General features: G+C 36.0%; 2 protein-coding genes across 2 annotated transcripts; one reads left to right on the forward strand and one right to left on the reverse strand.

The window, feature by feature from the left end:
- Positions 1 to 654: 654 nt before the first annotated feature.
- Positions 655 to 12,308, forward strand: LOC18051531 (nuclear pore complex protein NUP214). The gene is made up of 17 exons (XM_006445489.2): positions 655 to 988; positions 1,080 to 1,300; positions 1,812 to 1,980; positions 2,516 to 2,662; positions 3,134 to 3,258; positions 3,584 to 3,696; positions 4,742 to 4,881; positions 5,193 to 5,355; positions 5,584 to 6,568; positions 7,009 to 7,161; positions 7,714 to 7,771; positions 8,082 to 8,215; positions 8,299 to 8,423; positions 8,632 to 8,977; positions 9,437 to 9,632; positions 9,743 to 11,836; positions 11,925 to 12,308. Exons 1-17 carry the CDS (start codon positions 784 to 786, stop codon positions 12,023 to 12,025), a joined length of 5,475 nt encoding a protein of 1,824 aa, XP_006445552.1. The 5' UTR covers positions 655 to 783; the 3' UTR covers positions 12,026 to 12,308.
- A 350-nt stretch (positions 12,309 to 12,658) lies between these two features.
- Positions 12,659 to 16,086, reverse strand: LOC18051532. The gene is made up of 8 exons (XM_006445490.2): positions 15,786 to 16,086; positions 15,621 to 15,687; positions 15,201 to 15,278; positions 14,116 to 14,168; positions 13,816 to 13,952; positions 13,671 to 13,735; positions 12,877 to 12,935; positions 12,659 to 12,750 (listed from the first exon to the last, which is right to left on the reverse strand). The coding sequence occupies exons 1-8, from the start codon at positions 15,966 to 15,968 to the stop codon at positions 12,661 to 12,663; spliced, it is 732 nt and encodes a 243-aa protein (XP_006445553.1). The 5' UTR covers positions 15,969 to 16,086; the 3' UTR covers positions 12,659 to 12,660.
- Positions 16,087 to 17,435: the final 1,349 nt, after the last annotated feature.

Raw genomic sequence — 17,435 nt, forward strand, 5'->3', positions numbered from 1 at the left:
AAAAAAAAAAACAGAAAGCTCCAACATCCAAACTATAGGCAAATCGCAAATTACTTAACCACAAAAATCATATTATTATAACTAGAATGAAGATATATGTTCATTTTTTTATTTATATATAAAAATATTAATAAAATGATGTTATCGATTATATATATGTAATTTCAATGCATAAAAAAAAAGAAGTTAACAGAAAGTAAATAAATAATTAGAGATATAGTACATGTTAAGTAGGGTTTAATGGCCAAAAATACTTATTAAACCATAAAAGCTTTTTTCATAAATTTTTAATATTATTTTATTGTAATTTGAGTCGAGCTTTTGAGAATTTAATAAACAAATTTTGTCCTTACTTACAAAAGCATACATTTTAAGTTTTCAAGAATAAAAACTGAAATATATATTTTTTAAATATTAAATTATCTAAAATATCATATTTATTACAAAATCATATTTTATCTTCTAATAATACTACTTTAAAAAGGCTTATAAAATAAATTATTTTATAAATTTTTATATAAGTTGTTATTGATAACTCGTCAAGATTTTTTTAATAAAAATTCTATTTATATATAAAAAATTTACTTTTAAAAAATTAATTTGAATAATCTGTATTTAAAAAGTTATGCGTTAACTAATTAATGTGAGGGTTTAAGTTGTCTATGGATATCATGTAAACCCCAGAAGCAGGAACGTTAAATAAATAAATAAATATAAGACTGATCAATGATCAATTCATCATCTTCCCGCCCTGGTTCTGGTTCTGGTTTCTGATAGCTGGAAATGGCAACTCCAACTCGAATCGAAATAGAAGAAGAAATTGAAGGCGGCCGTATCGAAAGCAACGATTTCTTCTTCGATGAAATCGGGGAATCGATTCCAATAATCAGAGATGACGACTCTCAATTCGACCTCCAAAACCCTCCCTCTCTTCCTCTCGCCGTCTCCCAACTCTCTCACCAACTCATCTTCGCCGCCCATTCCTCCGGTTAGTGACACAACGCTTCTCAATTTCGGAATCCTTAATTTATTAATTATTTAAATTAATTAATATTCAGCTGATCAACTGTTTATGTTAGGGTTTTGCGTGGCGAGGACCAACGACGTGATTGATGCGGCAAAAGAGATGAAAGAGAATGGGACACGTTGTTGTGTACAGGAACTGAGCGTTGTTGATGTTCCATTTGAGAATGAGAATGTTGATATTCTTTCTTTGTCCAATGATGAGTCCACCCTTGCCGTTTCACTTTATCAATCCCCACATATTCATTTCTTTTCCGTTCATTCCCTACTCAATAAGGTACCCTTTTTCTTCTTTCTAGGGGTTTAGGGTTTATAAGACTAGCACTACCTTGTGTAGGAAATGTGTCAAGATTATAAGCCATTTTTTTTGTGGCGGTCAATTCAATGCAATCATTTGCTGTTTTGTAGTTACTTTTAATCGTGGGAATGAAATCACTAATTATCAAATAAAAGTAGTCCATCTTTACCATACACATTAGCTGGTTCATTTTGAAATTAAGCAGACGCACAACTATTTCAAACTTATAATGAAGTTAATTGTTAGGAGGGACATCGGGCTGCAAGTGACATTAGTTGAGATGTGAAAAAGAACAAAAGTTGTGATATTTCCAGCCCTTCATGAAAGTTGTCTTTTCTTAATTTTAACCACCAGAATTCTGTTTCTTGGAGAGAAAGTGAATGTGGATTATTATACCATTTGATTGGATTTATGTTCAAATTTTTGTTGCTTGAGACTTGCTCATGAATTGTCAGTTTGTCTCATTTTTGGTTGTAATGTTGTTGTGCAGGAAATTAAACCATCTTTCTCCTGTTCTCTCAATGGGTCAACCTATGTTAAGGACATACGATGGAGAAAGAAGCCGGAAAATTCATTTCTTGCTCTTTCAAATGTTGGTAGACTATATCGTGGAGGTGTTAATGGCCCTCTTGAAGATGTGATGGACAATGTTGATGCTGGTATGTATTTTTTACTTGCCTTATCTATGATATGCGGATATCTTTACTTGTTAATTGTTAGTTTGTTGGACTCTTGGTGATATAATGCTTTGATGCTTCTATCCTCGTGTTTGTTGGAAATCAAGCTATAAATTTACACCATCTTTGACCGGTTATATACTCAATCAATCGAGGAAACATGTTGCAATGTAATATACAGCTGAAAAGCCATTTATAGCAAGTAATATAAGTAATTATTTTTGTTCAAAATTCTTATCTTCTGACAAAAGTAGGCTATATTATTTTCTTCTTCACAATTCAGCCTTCGGACTTACTTTTATAGAGGTTCTGGGCTTCAAAGCTCTTTGAAATGTTCTTCACTTATTTCAGCTTTAAAAACAAAATAAAAATTGGGAAGCGTGCTTCTTGGTTTTAGTTGATATTTTGCCATTGAGCATGTGTTCTGCATGTTTTAAGAAAGAGAGTTGAATTTCACTTGTGATACTTTCTGGTAATAGGTTTAATTCTTTCTTGTTTTGGCTTTTCTCTGTCATAGTTGAATGGAGTGTGAAGGGAAAATTTGTTGCTGTGGCAAAAAAGAATGTTCTTAGCATCCTGACATCTAAACTCAAGGAAAGGTTGCCCATATCACTTTCATTCAAGTCCTGGGTTGGTGATTGTGATGTAAATTGCAGTGTGAAAGGTAACACTAAAACTTTGGTGTGTTATGCTTTTATTTTTATTTGTTTATTTATGAGAAACGCACCTCTGAGTTCTTGCTTTCACTAGAATCAAAACACCCAAGGAGTTCTCTTTCATACATGGATTGATTTTCCATATGCTTATTTATTAGAAGTTGTGTTTGTTTATTATTTGAATGCTATATAAGTAAATACTAGAGTTAATCTGCGAATTTTTTAGTATGTAAGCTATATTAGGGTTTCTTATGGATGGTGAATAAGATAAAAGAGTGGGGAAAGGGGTTGATGGGCTATATTATATACAAACTTCCAAAATTTTAAATGATAGATAAACTTTGCCAAGTGCAATTAATGTTGTTATTCTTGAGTGGATGTCTTTTTCCCTGAAATAACTCTGTTAATTATTTTTTCTAGCTAAAATTTCTGCAATATCAATTTTTGAAACTGAAATATTTATTGAATAATTGCATCAGTGGATTCTATCAGGTGGGTACGGCGTGATTGCATTATCATAGGATGCTTTCAATTGACTGAGGATGGAAAGGAGGAAAATTACCTCGTCCAAGTGATCCAAAGTAAAGATGGAAAAATTACTGACGTTAGTTACTAATCCCTTTTTTTTCCCCAAATTCCTAAAGAATTGCATTTGAAACTTGAATTAGTTTATCTTATTACTGTTTTTATCATAGAATAAGAGGTTGGAAATGACAAGTTTTGAGATATGATTTATACTATCCTTTTGGTTAAAATAATTTTTTTATTTTTCTATTTGTGATAAGCTATTGAGGTTTTCAATTCATGGAAGTTTGTAGAGTGTAAACAATGGTAATAAATAACCACAGTAGAAGCAAGAGAAATGACTAATACAATCGGTTTTCTTATTGATATTACCACATGTTGATTGCATGATATACTTCTTGCAGGCTTCTTCAGAGCCAGTTGTTCTATCCTTCAGTGATGTATTTTCAGATGTCATTGATGACATCCTTCCGTCTGGAACTGGGCCTTATTTGTTTTTGACTTACGTTGAACGGTGGTACGCTGATTTGAACTTCATATCTGTGAAGTTTCCTTTCTTGTTTCTCTCTGCTTCAGAAATGTTACTTTTTTCATCTTTACCATTCATGAATATTGAACTTATTTCAGTCCCTTTTCTAGACTAAAGTACTTTTCTTTTCTTTTTTCCTTAAAAATATAATATCAAAGCATGCTTGAATTTTAACTCATAAATTATTTATACTATGCATGCAAGTTAGTGCGGTTTCAGCTTGAGGTCTAACACATGTTTTGCCAAGGAAAAAAAAAACATTTATGCTTAGTGGACAAAGAATTTAAGAGTATTTGGACTCAATCCCTGTTCTGTAATTCTGTAAGGTGTGTGCTTTGCTGCAAAAACAGTCATTTTTTAAATGGAAAAACTGTAGTTCCTATTTTCTAGTTAGTGACATTTATTTATGAATCTACAGCATTTAGACATTGGAGATATCCGTCTTGAGTTAATAAACAATTATCTTTTTTGGGAAAAATGTGCAAATTCATTGCCTAAAACTAAAAATTGACATGCCATGGAAGAAGAGATTTCTGCCCAAAAGTTAAAACATAAGAGGGAAAGTCCGTTCAAGTCTTTCAAAACTAGAAGCCACTGCACTTATATAATATTTAATAAATTGTGTGCATTATTAATGTTTTCAGATTGAAAGTATATTTTCTCTTTGCTACTAATTCTAACTTGTAATCTGACAGGATCCTTTTTGCTTGTTTTCAGATATTCACTATGATTGGACATTTAAATTATTTTGCTCATCTTTGATCCTTTTCTTTCAGTTATTAATTTCTCTAGAGTAGTGCATTGTGACTTAAGTAGGTCAGAATTTTTAAATGGCTTAGAATTTTATATGACTCGCTATCTATTTGACTGTTACTATTTTTGTATATTTGCTCTGGGACGGTGGTCTTGTACCATATGCCTCTTTTAGGGATAACCGTCAAAATATTTCCTTATAAAGTTTCTATAACGTATCTGTTTAGTTTTGCATACAGTAGCAGTTCTAAATTAAAATCTGTTTTTTCTTTAATTTCAGGGGGCTTGCAATTTCTGCAAACAGGAAGAATATAGATGACCATGTTGTGTTGCTCAGATGGTCACTAGATGATGAAAAGAATGACATCGCAGTTGTTGATATAAATCGAGATAAGTGGATCCCAAGGATTAAGCTTCAAGGTGGTTAAACATGCATTTCAGACTTAATACGAACAGCAATAAAGTTCTTTATTTTTTTCATTAAAATATTCTTTTTAGAGAAGGGATCAAGGGGCTATAACAATCAATTTGCATTGTTTATTATTGTCTACTTGAAGATTCCACAGATGGAGTGTACAGCTTGAATTTGATATACATTATTTCAATGATTGCTTTTTGATTATTTATTAACTAATAGTAATTACATTGTTTCTGTTTAGTTAATTTATGCTAATTGTGGATTTTCTGTATTCTAATGTGATACTCATTTGCTTAAATGGACCTTGTTTCAGATAATGGTAATGATAATTTGATCATGGGACTTTGCATTGATAAAGTTTCACTCTGTGGAAAAGTCAAAGTCCAACTTGGAGTTGAAGAAAAAGAACTTTCACCATATTTTATTCTTATGTGTCTTACTCTGGATGGAAAGCTTAATATGTTCCATGTTGCCAGGTAGATCTCAATTATTTTATTCTTGATTGTGCCTTGCATTGAATCATCTTGTGATCATTGCTGCTCTAGTACACATCTTTAGTCAGGGCGAAGCAGCATGACATTATTTACCTTGCAATGGTGTATTTATCTATGAGGCAGCATGACATTATGTACCTTGCAATGGTGTATTTATCTATGAGGCAAGGACTTAGACTAAAATAGGCATTGACTTAAAGTTAACCATAGTGTTTCAGGACCATCGTGTTCACCTGATGTTGATTTTACCCTTTCTGATGCGGAAGATGATGTGCCTGCTGTGGTTCCTGTCGATAGTAATCTGCCTAGAGTTTATTCTGGATCAGGGTTACAAAAGATAGAACCGGTAGCTTCCAGTTTTAAGTCGCAGGGTGTGAAGTTAAAGGAACTTGACACAGATGATACTTGTGGTGTTACCGCCAAAAGCAACCTAAAGGGTTTTGACAAGTATGAGAGTTCAACATCCATATCCATCTCTAACAGTCAGGAATTGGAAAATAAAGACCGTCAACAAATACAGAATTCTCTACAGAAAAGCACAAATTTGGTACAGTCACCTCCTAAGGCATCGCTCCCTGAGGTGACTAGTTTTGGGGTAAGGGATTCCAGCAAGACAGGAACACAAGATACTGGTGGATTTGGATTGGGAAGTACTGGATTTGTTGGAAAATTTCCAACTGATACCCCAAGCTTGTCAAGTCATAAAGATCTATTGAAAAGCTTAGAGTTTGGTAAGGAAGCACAAGGAAATTTTGGATCAGCTGGCCTACAGAGTTTGTCTTCTCAGTCACAGTCATGTGGAAATTTCATATCATCGGAGGACTCCCGTGTCAAATTACCAGTTTTACCCTCTAGTCATAGTCATGAAAAAACATATGAAAATTCTAGTTTAGGGGCTCCAAATGTTTCTGGTAGCTTTGTTGGAAAACCTTTATCCTCTAAAGATGCAACTGGCAGTTTAACCCCAGTCTTTTCTGCTAAACCAGTCCATGGCGATGGTGACAGAGCTTCAACAGGGGCGGGGAAAATTGAATCATTGCCGTCCGTTCGCAGCTCACAATTTTCATTGCCACAAAATTTTGCATCAGGAAAGTCTCACAACCAGAAGCTTTATCCTTCCAAGGATGACTACAAAACAGCCACGCTTTCAGGATTGCCAAATTCAGAACCAAACTTGTCAAAGCAATCTGGCAATGTAATGAATGTCTTATTATCTCTGTTTATTACCTTGCACATATCGATTCTTGGATAATATTTTTTGAAATTTGTTTGATAAATTGCTGTGCAAACGTATTCTAGTATTAAAATCTTTACGTCATGCATAAATTTTCACAATTATCATGTTATTGGCAAAGACCCGCTATGTAAGTTTTGAGTGTTGAAAGAAGGAAAAAGGTTTATACTCTATCACTCTTTTTTTCTCATGATTCTTTTTATCCTTGTTTGTCACATGTTCATGCTTTCCTGATGCTTCTTGCTATTGTTGTCATGTCTATCTCTGCACATGTTTGTGTATTGTGCATCTATCTCACTCTCTCTGCCTGGTATTCATTGGGGTGTGGAATTTATATATTCCTTTCAACAGATGTTTTCTCTTTTTTAATGCCTCTTAGTATCTGCTTTTCCCATTGACAGATTAAAGAAATGACCAAGGAATTGGATATGCTTCTGCAGTCAATAGAAGAGACAGGAGGCTTTAGGGATGCCTGCACTGTTTTCCAGAGACAAAAAGTTGAAGAACTGGAGGAGGGCATAGGCTCTCTTTCTGAGAAATGCGGAATGTGGCGGGTAACTATTCATTCTTACATTTATTTCATACATGTGTATGCTTGTGAGTACATGGACATCTAATTCACCTGAGTATTTCTTTCTTTTTACTTCTACAATAATTTCTTTGTTGTTTATCAAAACAAAAATTCTGAATGCACACGGGCAGCACATTTACATGTTTATACTTATCCAGCCTGTATTTCTTTACATGCAATCATGGGCACTCACATGCATAATCTTGTGTAGATTCTTTCCTTACATGTAAGGAGCCACCTGTTGCCTGAACAGAGAAAGATACAAAATCATTGTGCAAAACAAAATTTTTAACTTGAGGGTGTGAATTTTGCCAATTCTGTAGCATTGCTTTCCTCCCATCACTGTGTGTTGCTTCTTGTATTGATGATGCGGCATCTAGGACTAGGATGCTTTTCAAGTCTTGAGTACTACAGTATATATATCCTAATCATTTTCAAATGTTAGCTATTTGGAAGCACATGCATGATTGTCATTAACGTACTTTGCACACTGGTATTTCTTAGACTGTATCTTGGCTGTCTTTGGTGTTTGTAGAGCATTATGGATGAGCGGCTTCAAGAGATCCAGAATCTTTTTGATAAAACTGTTCAAGGTACGTTTGATCTGTACCATGCCATTTGACATGCAGCGACATTGTGGCGGAGATTATTAACATTTAACAACATGTCAAATGGAATTAATATAACTTTCAACTGTTTTTAATAGCATTAATTAAAGTTTGAAAAATCTATCACCTTTGACACTCATATACTTCAGCGCTTTGTAGGTGAAGAATTGTTGTCTCAAAATATTATAGGATTATCTTTTGTTGTTTATTTGAAGTAACTTTAGATTATGTTGATATTGATTTTGAGAGTGATAAATAAAAGCTAGCAATTAGATAATCATAAACTGGCTTTCAGTTTTGGCTAGGAAAATATACACGGAAGGCATTGTTAAGCAGGCTTCTGACAGTCGATATTGGGATTTATGGAATCGCCAGAAGTTGAGTCCTGAACTTGAGCTGAAGCGGGGCCATATTCTAAGTATAAATCAGGTACATTATCTTGTAATCAGTTACACCTGTGATAGACATATGAAGCTTGAAATTTTACTAGTCGCTGTAACCCTCTCTTCCAGGATTTGATCAATCAGTTAATTGAATTAGAGAGGCATTTCAATAGCCTTGAACTCAATAAATTTGGTGAGAATGATGGAGTACATGGATGTCAGAGACGTCCTCAGAGCAGATTTGGGACATCAAGGTACAATTATTAAAGATAAATCTCTATGCCACTTTAATACAATGTGCTTTCAATCCACTGGGAACAAAAAAGTTTCAGGAATTGGTTGTTACCATATTTAATACTTGAAATTCATTTGAAGTAGATGAAAGAAGTAATTGATTGGAGCTTTATGACTTTGGCTTCTCATGATATTCTTCTCTAGCTGAATTTACCATTCTTTTTGCAGACACATTCAATCACTGCATAGTTTGCATACCACAATGAGTTCACAAATAGCAGCCGCAGAGCAGCTTTCTGATCGCCTTTCTAAACAAATGGCATTGCTGAGTATAGAGTCACCTGTAAAACAACAAAATGTAAAGAAGGAGCTGTTTGAAACACTTGGAATCCCTTATGATGCCTCTTTCAGCTCTCCAGATGTGACAAAAGTTATGGATCAGTCTTCAATAAAGAAACTAATACATTCTTCTGGTTCTGCTGCTGCTAACGATCAGTCAAGGAGACGTCAATCAAGTGCTATGAAGAGTTATGATCCAGAAACTGCGAGGAGGAGGAGAGACTCTCTGGACAGAGTAAGTCTTTGTATATTTTACCCTTTCGTATATTGCATTTTGCATGTGTATTATCACACCTGTCTTGAGTTCATGTTCACTTTGACAGTAACAAGTCTACCAAAGGTACTATAAGTTCTCCAACCTGAATTTTCTAAACCATTGGAAGATGGATTCATCCAACTTAGTTTTCCCACTAGGTACCATAATGCCATCTATCTTATTCAAAATATGCATTTGAATTAGTACTCCGTTTTCCCCCACTCTTTTATACTCTCTTCCCCCTCCATCCCTTCATTTAAGCCAAGGAGTGCATTTTCAGTTATTTGAGTTAGACAAAGTAATTGTATACCTTGAATTATAGGCATATTCAATATACATATACAAGTTTTACTTGGATTATTTAACAAGAAATCTTTTCTTTTCACACAATGATGTTGATGAATTATGTATATATTTGCTCTAATTACCTTGTGGCAGAGCTGGGCTAGTTTTGAGCCTCCAAAAACAACTGTGAAGAGGATGCTTTTGCAAGATCATCAGAAGTGTAGTCAAGTGAAATCATCGTTGAAGGATAAGCAACAGATAAGCCCTCACATGTTGGAGGGAGCAGCAATTGTTCGCCCAAAGGATCGGACAACCCCATCAACATCCTGGAATCCATTACGAATCAAAGGTTAGCCTGGACCCATTTTAGACTATTTTTATACGTGTGCATATACATATGTATTCAGTTACCAGATCAGTGATTATTTTTCATTTTTATATATACGTTATCTTCATCAGGCCTACAGGATGCTTCCCTAAAACAGACTTCTGAAAGCCAATCAACTTTGTTCAAATGGGCCGGTGATCCTACAGGACCATCACAAATGACAGGGCTCAAGTCTCCTGTGTTCCAAAGTAATATTGCTTCCACGCGATCATCTCTTTCAGCTACCCAATTGTCTCCTATGGGATGGCAAAATCATGCTAGGAACACTGGCGATGTAACTGCAGAAAAACTAAGCAGTGGGGTTTATTTTGATGTGAAGTCTAATTCCACGTTGACCAATGAGACCAAGTCTACCATGCAATCTGAATCGAACATATTTCAAAAACCAACAATTTCTACAATGTCACCCACATTGACACCATCTCTGCTGAAAAATCCCAGTGAAATGCCAATTTCAAATGGTAAAGGGACTGTACCAGAAAGTTCAACAATTGGAAGTGAGAAGCATGGGGCAGCAACTACAAAAACCTTGTTTGTTGAATCTGGTAAAAATCGTGATGCTCAAGTGTCAACCCCAGCTGCTGTCCCCACATCTTCTGCCTTTCCTGGAATAGTTCCAATTTTTGATGCTGCGAACAAAAGCCAGCCTGGTGGGAAATCATTCACACCTTCTACATTCTCATTGTCCCTTTCTGCTTCATCATCTCCAATGGTTAGTTCTTTATCAACTCCGATGTTTTCATTTTCAACTTCATCTTCAGCTACCTCATCATCCACAGCATCATTTGGTGGATCTTCAAGTAGTTCTAAAACCACTATAGATACTAAGGAAACAGTTTCCTCAACATCAGTGTCCTCAACTTCTCCCTTGCCAATTGTTTCTTCATCTCCACCATCAGCTTCTTTGCCTACAACTTCTTCCTCACCAATTGTTTCCTCGTATTCGCTGTCAGCTACTTCATCTACTACTTTTCCCTCTTCTAGTTCTGCCACGCTTCAGGCTCCTAAAACACCAATTTCCTCATCTACTCCTTCTGTGAACTCAATTCCAGAGTCTAAAACAGAGCTCCAACTTTCTACAGATAAAGCTGAGTCAAAACCAGATGTCAGTGTGGTGCAGCTCACTTCTCCTGTGTTCGAATCCAGTTCAAAGCTTGAACCTTTGAGGTCATCTGTCTCTGCAGGAGGAATTTCAAGTGGATTGGCATCTGGAAGCCCGGCTAATTTCACAAGCATAGCAAGCTCTGTTTCCAATATGGCATTGAATTCTCAACCAGAACACTCTTCTATTGCCGATACGCTGTTATCAACACAGGTCTCGACTTCTGCTAGTACCACAGGTGGAAAGAATGATAGTTGGGACATTGCAGTTACTCAGGAGGATGAAATGGAAGAGGAAGCTCCTGAGACAAGCCAGGCTACTGAACTTAGCTTGGGAAGCCTTGGCAGTTTTGGAATTGGCTCAACTCCAAACCGGACTGCTCCTAAACTAAACCCATTTGGCAGTCCTTTTGGTAATGCTACAACAAGTCCGACAAGCTCTCCCTTCACTATGACGGTTCCAAGTGGACAGCTGTTCCGGCCTGCATCTTTTACTGTCCAATCTCCAGAGTCTTCCCAACCGTCTCAGCCAGCAACTTTTAGTGCATTCTCTGGTTTTGGTACTGGAGCAACTGCACAAGCTCCTACTCAAACTGGGTTTGGTCAGCCAGCGCAGGTTGGTCAGGGGCAGCAAGCATTGGGATCTGTCCTTGGTTCTTTTGGGCAGTCAAGACAACTTGGTGCTTCTCTTCCAGGAGCAGGCTTTGCTTCTGCCAGTGGTTTTGGTGGTGGCTTTGCTCCTGCTAGCTCCACTAGTAGTTTTCCAAGTGCTGCAACTGGAGGTGGATTTGCTGGCATTGGTTCTACCACTGGGGGTTTTGCTGGTTTGGCCTCAGGTGGTGGAGGGTTTGGTGCTGCAGCTTCAGGTGGTGGTGGATTTGTTGGTTTGGCTTCAGGAGGATTTGGAGGTGCAGCTTCGGGTAGTGGTGGATCTGCCAGTTCGGCTTCAGGAGGATTTGGAGGTGCAGCTTCAGTTGCTGGTGGATTTTCCACTGTGGTTTCAGCAGGCGGAGGGTTTGGTGGTTTTGCTACCCCAGGTGGTGGTGGTGGATTTGCTGCTGCCGGTAGTATTTGTTATATATAATCTTGTCTCTGGTTTAAATCTTCTGACGTTTGTATCTTTTGCTGAAGTTGTCTTACAAATCTGTACAGGTGGTGGATTTGGAGCCTTCAGTGGCCAAGGGTCAGGTTTTGGTCGTGGTGCTGGAGGAAGTGGAAAACCTCCAGAACTCTTTACTCAGATGAGGAAATAGACTTGATTCGTATTTTAGCAGGAGCTCAGTCAGAGCTCTCGTTTCTTTCACTCAAGTACTAAATTCTAGTGTCGATTAAAAACGCAAGTAATCACTACAAATGCAAAGCGAGCTCATGTTTAGAAGCCTCGTGTAAAAGAAAGGGAACGCATCTCCGATGAAAAAAAAAATGCTTAATGTTGGTAGCTTCTTCAAAACTGGTTTTGTTTTTCATTTTTAACTTTCAACGGGCGCTTGTATTAGATTTTTTCACCTTGATTACGATAAAAAATTTGAAAACCAAGTCAGAATGCTCTGTAAGTTATGAAAAATGAGATCCGAAGCGTTTGGGCCATATACAATGTAGTTTCTGATTCTCAAAAGACTGAAAACGCCTAGAAGTGTTCAGTTTGAAGATAAATATGTCCTTTGTCGATCAATGAATTGCACCCATGTTAACTTCACCTGAATGCCGAACCTGCGTACAGCCATCGTATAATGCTTGAAGAGGAATTAAAGAAGTTATTTGTTCATAACTTTAAAAATCAGAAATAAATATTTAGCATTTTCTTTTATTTCAATTTTCAGCACTTGCAAAGAGCGGAAGAGTATTGTGACAAAATAGGCAGCAACTAAACAGAATCTCTTTTATGTAACTAAACAGAAACTCCTAACTCGGATATCTTCATTATCTGTTTATCCATCATAGCCCTTTGCCGCTTCAAAAGTGATGCCATTGAAGCAACCTAGTTATAACATGAGATAGAACAAGAGCAGGTACATCTTTAGAGAAGTTATCAACCAACAGTCAATGTATAACAGATGTTCATGTATGTCTATACATGGATAAATGAAGAGGATATTGGACTTGCCTCAGCTCGAAGTTTCAACGCCTCCCTGCCTGGGATTTCTCTCAAGCCCTCCATTAAATCTACAAAAATTGTAAAACAAAGAGGGCATATTATTATATTGTCATTAGAAAAGTCATTACATCTAAAGTCAACACCCATGCAATTTCTTAAATGCACCACAAGGGGTGTGAATAAACCAAATCATATTTGCATACCAAGATCAGGATGATTAAGAAAGGGGACAACAATATCAAGCTAAAGCTTCAGTTTCAAAATTCCAATTTGAGCTTCATTTGATTACATGTCAACAAAGCAAATTATATTAACCTCTAACCTTAAATTGGGAACAAACTGTACTAAATAACTAAAAATTAATGTTCTATAACACACTAAGGAGCAACCAAGTTAGTTAGAACACAATAACAGAGCTTCAAATAGAACTCGAGCTCGATTCATTGATGAGTGAATTCAGCCATGCTGAGCATAAAAAATTCAATAAAATCTCAGTTTAAATACTAACGTAGCAAAAAAAAAGCAGAAGTACATCATATCTTAATTCTTAAGCCATAGTTGGTAAGTAAACAACAATATTGCATACAGTTGCAAGGTCATCTTTCATGTCCTTTCAGCTTAGCTGAAATCCAAAATCAAGTGGCTGCCATGGAAAAGGGAAGACCCTTTTCTATCACAAATGAGAATTGTAAGGAATATCTTATCCTGCATGTTAAAATTATCAACCATATCTGAAAGGTTCCCAACAACAGTCTTCCCAACAACTATCATAATAGAGGAAAAGAAAATGCAACCAACAATACCTGCAGCTTGGGTTTCAACCTTATAAACTTGCTTTGCAAGACGCTGAACTTGATTTCCAGCATTCCTACAGATATAACATGGAGTGATCAAAGATTGTGTTAACGAAAATTTAGCAACAAAGAGGCATAAAGCAAATCACTTTACTTGAGCTCAGTTTCTCCACGTATCATTTCCTTTTCAGCAAGGGCTGCCCTTTCAAGTAGTTTTTTGCTCTCTTTCTTCATTAGCTCACCAGAAAGGTTCAGCTCATTTACATTTTTCTCAGCTCTAACAAACATTGCCTGTGTATATATTCGAACAATTACTGAATCACACAAAATTTTGCACCTGAGAGTTTACCTCAGTTGAAATGAACATGTTAAAAAAGAATTTTATGCAACTGTTACTTCTCTTAGTGGGTTGATAGGGTAAAAATAGCATCTATAAATTAGAAGAGGTACATGCCTCCTCACTTCGAAGTCGACCAAAGGTATGACGAAACAAAAACCTTCTAGGCCCTGCAGTGAAATCCTCGGGGAATCAAATCTTATAGGATTTGGAATGTCACATAACGATACATTTAATGCAGTCAAGAAGTATAAAATGCAAGAAAAAAGTGTGCAAAGATGGCCAGGGCAGAACGCGTCCAAGGGGTTCCATATTCAAAAATACGCAAGAGAGGCTTATTTAAATGGTTGAAACCTAAGAGTGGATATATCTCACTACCAACACCAGTGATAGGAAAGCTGAACGTATTCATCTTTGGACTTCAACACTGTACAGTCATACAATATGGTTGAAATTATCAAATTAAACTGAAGTCAAGAGTAACAACCTGCGGTCCATTGATGACCAACATTAAGCCTGATTAACATTTGCAACCATTCCCCTTCTGGTGTTCTGATGACCACAGTCATAACATGACCCACTAAGTCCTCCAAAGGCCTTTTTGGCTTTTCAAAATGGAACTTAGGCAAGTGACCATGCTTAACAGGTAATTGGCAGTAAATAATCCCTGCTTTCTTTAATTGATGACTGGTAGCCATATCCTCATTAGTCATGTCCATGGCTCTAATTTGTAGTCGTGAACATAATGCATGACAGTTGCATATGCATGTCTAGGTTTCCAAGTTAACCCTTCATGAAATATTTCTAATGCTGGGTTCACACTTCCTAATAATTAGTGAAACCTAGCACTGTCCCATCCAAATCTATGCTGGGGTTCCCCTGACATGCAAAGTGGAATTCTTCAGAGCCTTAACCACTAGTTCTATACTTGCGGCTATCTACTTGTCATCTATCATTATAAAAGTTGATTGGTTATAAACTGTATAATGGAAATATATTTATGTTTGTGTTGACAACAAAAACCACATTAGTATATTAGCTCATACTTTATACAAAAGAGACAAGAATCACCAGTTGGTCCCTTGAGAATGCCTACAAGTTCTAAAACTCGCGTTTGTAGTGTAGATACCCTGTAGTAACATCCGAACATCATCCGCACATGCTAAGATGTAACTGGATAAGGAGGAAAGATTAACTCATACCTCGCATAAAAAGGAGACCAGCCGTAAGAGCAACCCCTGTTGCAGCAGCAGGGTGTTCCCTGGCACTCACCAACTCATCTGCAAAAACAATTACAGATATTGAAAACAATGGAAACTAATTTATTGGTAAGAAACAATCATCAATCTCAATTAAAAAATATTCCCAAATTCTCTTTTTACCTAGCAGGCTAATATTCCAAATTGAAGATCTATAGTTAGCCATGTTCTCGATAAGTTATTTGGCAAATTGAACAATGTGATTATAAAAAAGCTTTCTCCTTTAGTATGATAAGATTCAAAAGAACATAAATTTATTGAGAGAAAAAGGAAAACCGATTAGCGAGTGTAGCCCATGTCCAAATGCAAAAAATGTTATAAAAAAAAACTAAAATCTTACGGAAGAAAATGAGAAGAAGTGACCTTTAACTTTGCTGAAGAAAGCATCTTCATAAGTTTGGTACTGTGACACGCCATGCAGAACAAAATCCTGCCACAATAACATTGAAAGAACCAAAAAAGAGTGGGAAAAAATTAAATAGACAAGAATCAAAAGAAAAATGGAAGAGACCAAACCAAACCAAAAACCTGGAGGGTTTGAAGATAGGTGGAAGAGTTGTGTTGGAAAGAACGAGCTGAGCGAATGGCAGAGTCTTTGGATTGAATCACAGAGCGTTGAAGATCCTCTACCCATTCTTTTGCGTCTTTAGTTCTGGTTGTTATCGCCGGAGCTGCTGCCACAGTCGGCGTTGATTCCCCTTGTTCGCTCATTTTCTTTCCTTATTAGTATTCTCGTTGTGGACTCTTCGGACTTTGCCCAACCCAACTTCACGCACGGACACGTTGTTTTTTTATTTGTTATTTGTTTTCCGTTTAGTTTTTGCTTTCTTTGAGTTATTTCTTCATTTTTTTTTAATTATTATTATGATTGTGATAATACTTTTAAGAGTACCACATTTCTCAGTCGAGATATCATTAAATAATTAAATTTTATTGATTTATTAACTGTTTAATGATGTTTAAGTATAAAAAAATAATAATAACAATGACGACGACCACAACTATTATTATTATTGATAAAATTATTATTATTATTATTACTAATTTTATTAACATTAATTAATAGTATTATTATTATTATTATTAACAACAATTATAAAAATAAGAATGATACCGGATAACAAAAATATAATAATATTTAATTAAGAACAAAATTAAAATTATAAAATTTATGTGAAGAAAAATAGCGAGTCAAAAAATGAGAACTTATTTTGAATTTATAAAATTCAAGGGGGGGATCCGTTATTATACTCTAAAGTTAGTGTAGAGTTGGTGAGGAATTCGTGAGGTAGCTTTGGAATTATGCTGTCCTGAAATGATTTTGTCTTATTTTGGGTTCGTTAATCAATGGAAACAGAGGAGTTAATTAAACGATGACAAGCTATAACGCTAGAATAAGAGGGAAGCAAATAAGATAACTTTCGTGAGCAGTGTTGAGGAAGAACGCGGCACAGGTGGTGGCGAAATGTTTGGTGGGAAACATACTGCACTAACAGAGAGAGGGGTTAATAGAGAAAGACTTAGAATTGCTCTCCAACAAGCATGGCGTACTATATGGGAAGTGAAGATTGAGAGTTTGGGTAGCAATATTTTCATGTTCCAAGTTTGTTCAACAAGCATGGCGTACACAAGACAAATAGGGAAGTAATGGTAGCTCTGTGTTGGTGTAATCTGGAAAGAGAAGATCCAGTCAGTTTGATGGCTAGAGCTGAGTCTGCTGTGGAATCTTTCAAGAGAATAAAAGCAACCTGAAATTGATTATGCTGCAAGAAAGGAAGAAGTCAGACAAACAACAAGAGGTTGTGGGGAGGAGCAGGTCTGAAATTTACTGGGCAACAGCTGAAGTTCAAGCAAGGAAACATGATTTTCAAGATTTCAAAGTCCAGCATGTTAATAGATTTTGTAATTCATTAGCTCACTCCTTTGGCCAAAATGGCCTTGGAGGAAAATGATGAGAGTCAGGTTGGATCACATTCCTCCTGAGATTTTGTACATTGTTAATTGTTGAACAATGAAACGATTACTTTCTAATTGAAAAAGAAAAATAGAAAAAAAATCAGAATAACCCATTATAGCCGAATTAATATCGATAAAGATTCTCTCTTATAGTCTTATATGATCATATCATGAATAAATAAATAAATAAATTATTAATTAATTATTAATAAAAAATAAAAA

The sequence above is a fragment of the Citrus clementina genome, unplaced genomic scaffold, assembly GCF_000493195.1.
Source record: "Citrus clementina cultivar Clemenules unplaced genomic scaffold, Citrus_clementina_v1.0 scaffold_2, whole genome shotgun sequence".
Lineage (NCBI taxonomy): Eukaryota > Viridiplantae > Streptophyta > Magnoliopsida > Sapindales > Rutaceae > Citrus > Citrus x clementina.

What these genes read in the sequence shown, in the direction of transcription:
- LOC18051531 (XM_006445489.2), top strand. Translation starts at nt 784, where the DNA reads ATGGCAACTCCAACTCGAATCGAAATAGAAGAAGAAATTGAAGGCGGC. An exon ending in TGTAAATTGCAGTGTGAAAG is followed by an intron (nt 2,663 to 3,133) that starts GTAACACTAAAA and finishes TAATTGCATCAG; the next exon opens with TGGATTCTATCAGGTGGGTA. An exon ending in AGCAGATTTGGGACATCAAG is followed by an intron (nt 8,424 to 8,631) that starts GTACAATTATTA and finishes TTCTTTTTGCAG; the next exon opens with ACACATTCAATCACTGCATA.
- LOC18051532 (XM_006445490.2), bottom strand. Translation starts at nt 15,968, where the DNA reads ATGAGCGAACAAGGGGAATCAACGCCGACTGTGGCAGCAGCTCCGGCG. An exon ending in TGGTCTCCTTTTTATGCGAG is followed by an intron (nt 14,169 to 15,200) that starts GTATGAGTTAAT and finishes ATTTCACTGCAG; the next exon opens with GGCCTAGAAGGTTTTTGTTT. An exon ending in CGTTGAAACTTCGAGCTGAG is followed by an intron (nt 12,751 to 12,876) that starts GCAAGTCCAATA and finishes TGTTATAACTAG; the next exon opens with GTTGCTTCAATGGCATCACT.